Raw genomic sequence first — 11,051 nt, 5'->3', positions numbered from 1 at the left:
ATATTATCATTTCTTATAATATATAAAAGGTATTTTAGTATAAATTAATTGAGTTGTTTTTTAAATTTTTTTGGAGATTTTTTTCTCTGGGTTTTTCTAGTTTAATTTTTCTAAGATCCGCCAAGAATTAATTGAAATCACAAATTTGATTTGATAGGCAACCCTTGTAAAATCGAAATACCCTAGGGATTTTCTAGTGTGTTGAATATATATATATATATATATATATATATATATATATATATATATATATATAGTCAAAACACTAGTTTAAATAACACAAATCAAGATTTCACTTCAAAATTTTCAACTATATATACAGCCAAAAAACTAATTTAAATAACACTAATCAAAATTTCATCTCAAAATTTTTGACCACACCAAAAAGCCCAAAAAATTATACTAAAAACAACTCCTAAATTAAAAATCAAAATACATTATATTTTTTTAAATCTTTTTTACTACAAAATTTATTATTCAAAAAACTAGAGAAACCACCCCACATATATATATATTCCAACGAAAATAAACCATATAATAGAAATTACAAACTGCAAAAATATATCTAGTCTAATTAAATTGGAAAGCCATGTGCATCCAAAAACAAAACTTGGTTGACCACAACAAATCTAAAACATACTATATCAAATTTACAGAAAGTTGAGACATCAGTGAGAGCTAAAGGGTTTCCGGAAAGACTTTACCAAGTTATTTTCCTTTATTAGAACTTCAAAATCTATATTATCAAAGTTATTTTCCTTTATTAAATTACTATATCTTTATGCATGTAATATAAAGAATCCAGCGAATAGAAAACAGACAAAATTCAATCACCCATAATCCTAATAACACAGAATATTCACTCTATTAGTGGCTATTATAAAAGTTGACAATAAAGTCATGACAGAACAATGTTTTTGCTTTGGAGCGAACAATGTTCATTCTCTACTCTAAGAGGGGAAGGTACAGTGAATTATCACTAATAGATAAGTCTAGATAAGTCTCGTCAATAGTAAATTATCACTAATAGATAAGTCTCGTGAATGGAGAATAAACTCCCTCACAATCTTGTCATGGCTGCGCACATTTAAACGCAAAGGTAAATTATCACTAATAGTTAAGTCTCGTGAATGTAGAATAAACTCCCTCACAATCTTGTCATGGCTGCGCACATTTAAACGCAAAGGAATGAAGAAGCTACCACTCTTCCACCAACCAACAGCAGTAGCGTTCAACCAATTAATTCCACGCCTTATTTACTTTTTCCTATCCCATCTTCCCAGCAATCCATCATTTCCGTTATCCCTTCCTCCCCATTAATTAATGGAGTTTCAATTCCATCGATGTCTGAATCTTCGTCTGTAACAGTTAAGTCTGTGTGACCCAGTCTAATTGCATTCACATAGTTCACGGGACTGTGTGCAGACATACCCGGTAACAAAATTCCCATAAATCTGAAACACAGTGCGAACCAACCTTCACTGAAATCTTTCCCCATCGTGTATCGCATGATCAGACTGTACACCAGCTCCCACGTGGCAGTTATCATATTCGGTATGAAGTATAAGATGGAGAAATTCCTGTTTGGTACTTCCTTCACTATCTGCAATGCAATTGAGGCACAGAAAAAGTAAAACATTACTTCTTTTTTCAAACAAAAGAATAACATAACGATGTTATGAAAGTAATACCTTTTGTTTGTAGAAGCTATTGTAGTAGAGACACAATCCACAATGCTTGAAAGAAAGTGCTTCATCATCATATGGAATCCTGGGAACCATGTCGTTGCAGTACACCGTTCTGAAGTACCTGGTCACAGGTTCATTCAGATTCATATTCATAAAATCTCGGAATTTTCGATCCCCAACTCTGGGTTGTCCAAATGTATGAACTGCTAACAGCTTGTTCATGAGCTCTGTCTTTTTATGTAGGAGGAGTATTGCAGGAAACAAAATGGCCAGAGCACCACCCAAACTGTGTCCTGTCACAATAAACTTGGCATCCCTGTGCTCTTCTAGCAACGTGCTCAGCTTTTTGCGTATGGCATAGTAAGCCAGAGGCTTTTTCTCGTCTTCTGTGACAAATTCATCTGGCAATTCAGCGTTGTCACGATCATGAATTATATCTTTTCTCTTACGCTCCGCGGGGGTTTTTAAGATTTTTTTATTGGAGCGATTAGCCAAGCCCATTGCTTCAAGGAATCCCACGTGAACTTTTCCGAGAGAGCCCATTTTGTGCCATGAGAAGTCGAAGTCTGTGATCCAGTCATCTGCATCAAATGGCCCCGTTCCTCTGAAAGCAACCACCACCAGCCTAGCATCTACTGGTTTATCACAGAATATGAAGGCTCGGGTACTGTTTTTTCCCAGATAATCTGTGCATATATATATAGGATAGCATACATTAATATAACATGCAGAAAATCAGAAACTGCTAACTTCCCTACAAAAAAAATAATGCATGGAAATCAACACATCTGAGGCAATTAACTGCTTACTGTTCCAACAATCGAAGAACTCCACAAAATGCAACTGCAAAAAGGCAAATAGTCACGAAGCATATATGCAGAATGACCAATATATTGATGTGGCTAGTAAAATTCCAGTAACGTGTAACTACTGAAACTCAACCTATACTTAAATTACTATATTTTTATGCATGTAATATAAAGAATCCAGCTAATAGAAAACAGAAAAAAATTCAACCACCCATAATCCTAATAACACAGAATATTCACTCTATTAGTGGCTATTATAATACTTGACAATCAAGTCATGACAGAACAATGTTTTTGCTTTGGAGCGAACAATGTTCATTCTCTACTCTAAGAGGGGAAGGTCCAGTGAATTATCACTAATAGATAAGTCTCGTCAATAGTAAATTATCACTAATAGATAAGTCTCATGAATGGAGAATAAACTCCCTCACAATCTTGTCATGGCTGCGCACATTTAAACGCAAAGGTAAACTATCACTAATAGTTAAGTCTCGTGAATGGAGAATAAACTCCCTCACAATCTTGTCATGGCTGCGCACATTTAAACGCAAAGGAATGAAGAAGCTACCACTCTTCCACTAATTCCACGCCTTATTTACTTTTTCCTATCCCATCTTCCCAGCAATCCATCATTTCCGTTATCCCTTCCTCCCCATTAATTAATGGAATTTCAATTCCATCAATGTCTGAATCTTTGTCTGTAACAGTTAAGTCTGTGTGACCCAGTCTAATTGCATTCACATAGTTCACGGGACTGTGTGCAGACATACCCGGTAACAAAATTCCCATAAATCTGAAACACAGTGCGAACCAACCTTCACTGAAATCTTTCCCCATCATGTATCGCATGATCAGACTGTACACCAGCTCCCAAGTGGCAGTTATCATATTCGGTATGAAGTATAAGATGGAGAAATTCCTGTTTGGTACTTCCTTCACTATCTGCAATGCAATTGAGGCACAGAAAAAGTAAAACATTACTTCTTTTTTCAAACAAAAGAATAACATAACGATGTTATGAAAGTAATACCTTTTGTTTGTAGAAGCTATTGTAGTAGAGACACAATCCACAATGCTTGAAAGAAAGTGCTTCATCATCATATGGAATCCTGGGAACCATGTCGTTGCAGTACACCGTTCTGAAGTACCTGGTCACAGGTTCATTCAGATTCATATTCATAAAATCTCGGAATTTTCGATCCCCAACTCTGGGTTGTCCAAATGTATGAACTGCTAACAGCTTGTTCATGAGCTCTGTCTTTTTATGTAGGAGGAGTATTGCAGGAAACAAAATGGCCAGAGCACCACCCAAACTGTGTCCTGTCACAATAAACTTGGCATCCCTGTGCTCTTCTAGCAACGTGCTCAGCTTTTTGCGTATGGCATAGTAAGCCAGAGGCTTTTTCTCGTCTTCTGTGACAAATTCATCTGGCAATTCAGCGTTGTCACGATCATGAATTATATCTTTTCTCTTACGCTCCGCGGGGGTTTTTAAGATTTTTTTATTGGAGCGATTAGCCAAGCCCATTGCTTCAAGGAATCCCACGTGAACTTTTCCGAGAGAGCCCATTTTGTGCCATGAGAAGTCGAAGTCTGTGATCCAGTCATCTGCATCAAATGGCCCCGTTCCTCTGAAAGCAACCACCACCAGCCTAGCATCTACTGGTTTATCACAGAATATGAAGGCTTGGGTACTGTTTTTTCCCAGATAATCTGTGCATATATATATAGGATAGCATACATTAATATAACATGCAGAAAATCAGAAACTGCTAACTTCCCTACAAAAAAAATAATGCATGGAAATCAACACATCTGAGGCAATTAACTGCTTACTGTTCCAACAATCGAAGAACTCCACAAAATGCATCTGCAAAAAGGTAAATAGTCACGAAGCATATATGCAGAATGACCAATATATTGATGTGGCTAGCAAAATTCCAGTAACGGGTGACTACTGAAACTCAACCTACACTTCACAATAATTACCTTCCATCGTTTAGTGACCACATTCCTGATAAATAATTCATTTTCATAGGCCAGTTTGGAAGCCATTATGCAAACTTCTGCACAATATCGGCTCCCTGCTTGAATTATTGCTGACCCCCTCTTACAATCTCCATTGAGTACAGTTATTTCTCTTTTGTCCAAGTCCAGGCGAGGATCCAAATACCCAACGGCGCTTCTGAACGTTTCACTATCCCTCTGGGGGATGATTATGCCTCTTCCTGAACAAAACAAAACAAGGATCCAGTCAATAATAAATTAAAAGGGTTTTTTTATTAGTTGAAATGATAACAAAGCATGTGATAGAATATTTGGACCTGTCAGAACTCTGAAGATTATTCCGAGAAGCCCTCCGTTGTGTGAGGGCAGATTTAAAATCTGCTCGATACAGTTACCGAGGTGGCACATGGGTTTCTCAACCCAGTGGAGAAATTGAGTGAGGAGGAACGAAACCAACATGATCCAGAATCTATATAATATAACGGGTAGATGGGTGACATGGTGATCGGGATATTCAATGGAACGCTGTGCTCTAGCGAGGGCAATTACGGCATCCATAAACCCTCCATTTTTATGGTGGAGTATAAGGTAATCGTTAGCCATCTCTGTGTGATCTTAATGTGCTCTGCAATTTCTGATGCTCGATATATGATGAGAAGAAATGAAATGCGCTGTGCGGTTGCCATGCTTTTCCCATTGAAGTCTTCACATTTTTTCCAGGTTGCGTCAACACGGTGGGCCTCCCATTAAAAGTGTGAGTGTCCAAGATTCCACCCTTCTCCACTCAGCGGAATTGTTTTTTTGATTATTATTATCATTAGGAGAGCATTTACCGTTATAAATTTATCTCTGTATCTATGTTGTATAAGGATCTGTACCCCAAAAGTTGTATAGTTCATGTTCCTAGGGACTTATAGATATTTAAGAAACATTTTCAAATTATACAATATTTCAAAGATGTTTTTTTCTTAGATTTTAATAAAACGGGGAGATATACTTTCAGTTTCTATAATCATTAATATTGATGATTAAATAATAAGATTATTTTCACAATTTTTTTATTGTATTAAATTTAGGTGTAACTTAATCTATAGATAATAGGTTTTTTTCACAACATTTTTTTGGTTAATTTTAATTAAAATTAGATAGAGATTTTAAAAATTTTGAGTTTAAGTTGTTTAATCTACATAATCTGAGTGCCCTAGAGGTTTTTCATGGTGTTGAATTTATTTATGCATTCAAAAATGCATTTTAAATAACAATAATTCTTAAAATTGTATTGTCCGATTTTGGTGAATCCCCATGCAAAAAGGAGTTATTTCTTTTTTTTTAGAGAAAGATTCTTCGGCGAAAATCACATGGAATCTCATTTGTCAACGCGTTTCGAACCAATTAGTGTGGTTCATCGTCAGGACAAGTTGAAGAAACAGATCTAACTCATCATGCTTAAATAGTCTGAGCGTAGCCTCCAACAGCTATCTTCCCTAACGGCTAGTTTGACTCAAGTTATTTCTTCTATAAGTTAAACTATGCCTTTAATTTATCTAAATTTCTTGTATAAGTTGTAATTCAAAATTTCTATTCTTAATTTGAAATATGAATTTGATCTCTTTACAAAACCAAAATATATTATAGTAGTTTTAATTATAAAACACAATAAAACTTATTAAGAATCAAATATTTTTTATGTTTGTTATAGTTCTCTGCCACATAAACATTTCAATAACCTTATTCTCAATGGAAAATAATTACACTTCATTTTTTTAAACTAAACTATATTTTATTGATATTTAATAATTAATAATACAAATTATAGCTCAATTTTTTCAAATAATAAATATTTATAAAATTGACCATGTAAAAAATTATATAGTACTATATTAAAAATATATAATTATATATATATCTATATATATATATATATATAATTAAAAAATATAATTAAATTTAAATCTTAAAAGGTTTATCTTATCTCATTATCATAGAAGTTAAAATGAATAACTTTATAAATGATAATTATAAAAAAATTCAATCTTTTAATGAATAGACCCAATCAAAGTCATCCCATTATGAAAAGTATAAAAACTAGACAAATCATTAGGAGCATAAAAATCACACAACTTTATCATCTTCTTACTTATAATCATTAGGAGCATAAAAATAACCCAACTTTATCTTTTATCCACCTATCATCTTCTTACTCATGTCAAAGTCCTTTATACCGACAAGCACAGGTTTAAGATATTCGAAGAATTAGGAAGGGATTGGTATATAGAAAAACCCATTTCGATATTTTGAAAGAATTTAGGTTGTTTTTTGAATTTTAAATTATGTAATAAAAAATTAAAAAATTATCATTTTTATAAATAAATATTTTATTATAAATTAAAGTTTAAAGTATATTATACTTTTTTTTTAACCACGGTTTGTTGTTCAAAACTAGACTACCGGCTCAATTTTATATATATATATATATATATATATATATATATATATATATATATATATTTTGGAGTTAAAATAGATAACATAATAGAAATTATAAGCTCCAAAAGTATATCTACTTTAGTTGACTTGGAAACCCATGTGCATCCAAAAGAAAAATTTGGTTGACTCAAAAAAGAGATCTAGGACAGACCATAGGACAAACCAAACCATAGCGGATTGACAGAAAGTCGAGACATCAATAAGAGCTAAGGGCTCTCCTAGAAATACTTTAATTTTTCTCTCAATCTTGGACAAGTGATGGACCATTTGATGGTTCTTGGCGCGAATTCCAAGAGGAGGACTAGGAACCTCCTTGTGCGAGGCGAGGGAAGCCACCTTCATAATGAAGAAAATTATGACAAAGCTAGGTTCAATTTGGCATGCAGACAAATCATTTGAGGTGATAACGAGCTAGCAAAAAACTCGACAATGTATTTGGAGGTAAGACCATCCTCCCTACCTTGGAATGGGAAAGTATCATCCCAAGGGTGGAATTAAATGTCATAATGGTGATCCATGTTATCACCAAAATAGGACCCTGATAGGCTGTTGATCAGACTATCTCAGTGTAACTATTTCAAACCAATCTTTTAGCTAAGGCTTAGCCTCCTCAGCCTGAGAGGGCTCTCTCAAAGGGTTAATGATTTTGATTAAAGATATGGATAGATGGCTAACTCTATGGTTTGTGATTGTATATGTTTATAGGTTGAAAGATGAAGGTTGGCTACCATTGGTCTATGGAGTCAAAGTATGTTTCAGCACCACAGCAAGATCAGCTTAACATGAAGTCAAGGCATAGAGAGCTTTTACACATCAACAAAACAAAGATACAATGCAAGGAAACACAGTTTATAAATACATGAAGGAAGTTAGAGCATCATTGATGAGTTCTAAGTAACATGTATTCATACCACTGCAAGTAAGTGAAAGAGGAAAGCCATGAGACAATAGGACATTAAAAGCGCTCTTTGAATCCTGAGTAGTGAAGCCAAAACATTCTACCTAGCATGGAAGTCAAGGCATTATAGAGTTCAAGTGTAGAAATGAAAATATAAAATAGTGAAACACAGTTAGTTTATCTATGAAGGAAGTCAGAGCATCATTGATGAATTCTCAGTCTCATAAGTAAACACCACTGCAATGTAAGTATTGGAAGATTCCATCAAAACAAGAACATACAAGAACTCTTCATGAATCTTGAGTTGTCTAAGTAGAAATTCTGCATTAGGTTAAAAATATACACAGTCTGCACATAGAGCAGCAGCTGAGCCAAAAAGTCTCCAACCCCTTGCTAATTCAACCTATTGCTTCCTGTATAGCATTCACAATATGGGTTCCCTCATCCCTCATCAATAAAATTTGAATTTTCTATGAGTGACACCTATTCTAACCATAAAACAAACTATTAAATACAAATGACAGCTAACTAGTAGTCCTAGAGTCCTAATACAATTAGGAGTACAACTCCTTGTTATGATTACAACAACCTTATCTAAAAATTGAAAGCATTCTTTGACAGCTGCAACCTCATGAAGTCGAATTTGATGAAGCCTCCCACGTTGTCACCTTACTACTGATGACAAACCCTAGAAATTAGGGAACATGTTTCCCTGTTTTTAGGTTTAGGATCCTTGAAAATTGGCACGTGGGACAGAGCCTTTATCTTCTCATCCATGACATATTTTACGAAACTGAAGGAGGTTTTTGTAGTCCATTATGTCTAGAACAAAAACCTCTCTTGGTTTTTTAAAACACTTCTCTAGCTATCCAGAATCTGTCCTTGAAAAACACGTGTAAAACAGGAAAAATCTGTTCTCTGAAATTAGGGTTTCAAAGAAAGCTTAGTATCTCCCAACTGATAACACTTATGAAGAAAGTGAGATAGGTTATTGTATTTGGATAGTTGATGAAGAGAAACCTCCTTCAGAATTCCAAAATACCTTTTCCTGTGACCAAAAACTGAGCTTGAAAAAGACTGTTAAAACCAGAAGACAAAGCTTGACTTTCAGCAGTTTCGTAGCGCAAGTTTAACCATAAATTTCTCCCACCTCAGAACGAATTTGAAGAAACTGAAAGAGGTTTTTGTAGTTCATTATGTTAGGAAGAAAAGCCTCTTTCAGTTTTCAAAATTGAGTTCTCAGTTGCTCAGGAACCCTTCTGGAAGTTGACTAGTAAAAGTAGAAAACTAAGTCTTTTATGTTGAAACAGGCTTTTTCAGGGGTTTCGTAGCGCGCTACGAAAACTCCTAGTTCAGTGAAAATTCTGGGTTTTGCGCTACGAAAACTCCTAGGCAGTTTTGTAGTGCATGAAAACCTTGACACAAGTTTGACATATGGAAATTTATGTGTGATGTGGGACCAGTGATAGGCAAAACCAAAGTGTTGACCCTATTTGACAATACCAACAAGGCTCCCTTCTAGGTCTTAGACTCTAAGTCAAACCATGGAAAGACTAGACCAAGACTAACACCAATCCTTTGGAATCCAACTGATGTTCAAAATTTAGGAATTTTTTCTTGAGTGATAACAATCCAAATGGTGTGGGTTGGATTCCCTCCTTTCCTTGTGTGATCGAGGTGGCAGAGGGGCCATACCCCCATCATTTCTTCGAGATTTTCCAACGAACACATCCCAATCGGGGGAAATATTATTTTTTATTAATAATAAAATTCATAATGTAATTAATGATGATGGTTAATATTTATTAAGATTAGTATAGTTATTGAACTTTAAGAATGTAAGAGATTACTCAAAATTCTGTAACATTTTTATTTTTATGCTCAAAAAACATCAAGAGAAGCATTCCAAGATCACCATCTTTTTGTTGACTTAAAATATCAAGAAGTGGTAGTGAGACAAATATTTTGAAATTAAATTGAATGTGAATATAAGATAAACAATCTAAGAGAAAGTGTTTTTCATCTTCAACACTTTTAGTGTCGCAAAGGTGAGACACTCTTTAATTCCTTGGTGCTTTGTGAAGTGACCAATGCCCAATTTCACTATGAAGCACATCAGAATTTGTTCTTATTTTAACAATGTTTATTTTCTTCTTAACATTAGTCAAGATAGAGAGATGTTTTTTTTTCAATATTGTGGTTGATCATGTTGGAAGTTAGGATGAGAGACGGGAAGGGTTGAATTAGTATTATACAATGTTTAGCAATTTTTAATATCTTCAAGTTATCAAATAAACCACATAATGATACCATAAATCAAATAGAGGACACATAGATCAAGAGACACATTTAAAAGGAAACATATATGGGAAAAAACCACAAGAATTATGTATGAGTATTGTTGTAGGTCCAACCTACTATTACATTCAATTTATTGGCACCAACCATATGGAGACACCCATCCATTGATATTTACAAGAACCAATATGAAGGAGACACCAACCCCCTAAAATTTATAGGCACCAACCTATTGGAGGAACTAACCCCCTTATATTTTCAAGCACCAACTTGTTGTGCCTATCATATCCTTTTTTCATACATTTTCAAACTCAGATCCAAATGATTTTCAAATCAAACTTACTCATAAAAACTTATTAATCACTTCTTCAACTTGGTCTTCCTCCAGATTTATTCTATTACTTCTCAGATTTGTTTCATGCCCCAGTTCTTTATTGGCTCTTCATATATGAACCTAAACAAATATGAAGATAACCCATACACCATTCTTTATCCCTTTTTTTCAATCATAATCTATCTCTGCACTACATCTCTTCATCTCTTGCTCAGATTTGTTCTGAGCAACATCACACACTTTTGCATTTAGATTTTCTCTAGTCTCTACATTTGAATAACCTATACAGTCACCACTCTCAAGCTCTTTTTCCCTCACTCACTTCACGATTCTTCAAGAGATTTCCTCTAATTTTATTGTTTTGGCTTTTTCTTATACCATGGTAATTGATCCATGGTATTGACCCATTGTATTACAGCCTGACCAGGTCATTCGACCTTCTTGACCAGTTTAATATGCCATCTTTTATTCATGCACAACAATCTCAAAATTCTCTTAGTTCCACCTTTGAATGGTTTTGTGCTCTCTCT

General features: G+C 34.4%; 2 protein-coding genes across 2 annotated transcripts; both read right to left on the bottom strand.

The window, feature by feature from the left end:
* Positions 1–1,179: 1,179 nt before the first annotated feature.
* LOC149254663 (triacylglycerol lipase OBL1-like) lies at positions 1,180–2,660 on the bottom strand. The gene is made up of 4 exons (XM_089454809.1): positions 2,646–2,660; positions 2,498–2,531; positions 1,692–2,374; positions 1,180–1,603 (listed from the first exon to the last, which is right to left on the bottom strand). Exons 1-4 carry the CDS (start codon positions 2,658–2,660, stop codon positions 1,253–1,255), a joined length of 1,083 nt encoding a protein of 360 aa, XP_089310935.1. The 3' UTR covers positions 1,180–1,252.
* A 428-nt stretch (positions 2,661–3,088) lies between these two features.
* Positions 3,089–5,134, bottom strand: LOC149254662 (triacylglycerol lipase OBL1-like). The gene is made up of 5 exons (XM_089454808.1): positions 4,822–5,134; positions 4,487–4,725; positions 4,334–4,367; positions 3,528–4,210; positions 3,089–3,439 (listed from the first exon to the last, which is right to left on the bottom strand). Exons 1-5 carry the CDS (start codon positions 5,105–5,107, stop codon positions 3,089–3,091), a joined length of 1,593 nt encoding a protein of 530 aa, XP_089310934.1. The 5' UTR covers positions 5,108–5,134.
* Between the last annotated feature and the right edge of the window lie 5,917 nt (positions 5,135–11,051).

This window comes from Pinus tabuliformis, chromosome 7, assembly GCF_031772625.1.
Source record: "Pinus tabuliformis cultivar Carrire ecotype Pingquan chromosome 7, CPIR1, whole genome shotgun sequence".
NCBI lineage: Eukaryota > Viridiplantae > Streptophyta > Pinopsida > Pinales > Pinaceae > Pinus > Pinus tabuliformis.
Note: the sequence above shows the minus strand (reverse complement) of the source record. Positions and strands in the feature narration are given on the sequence as shown.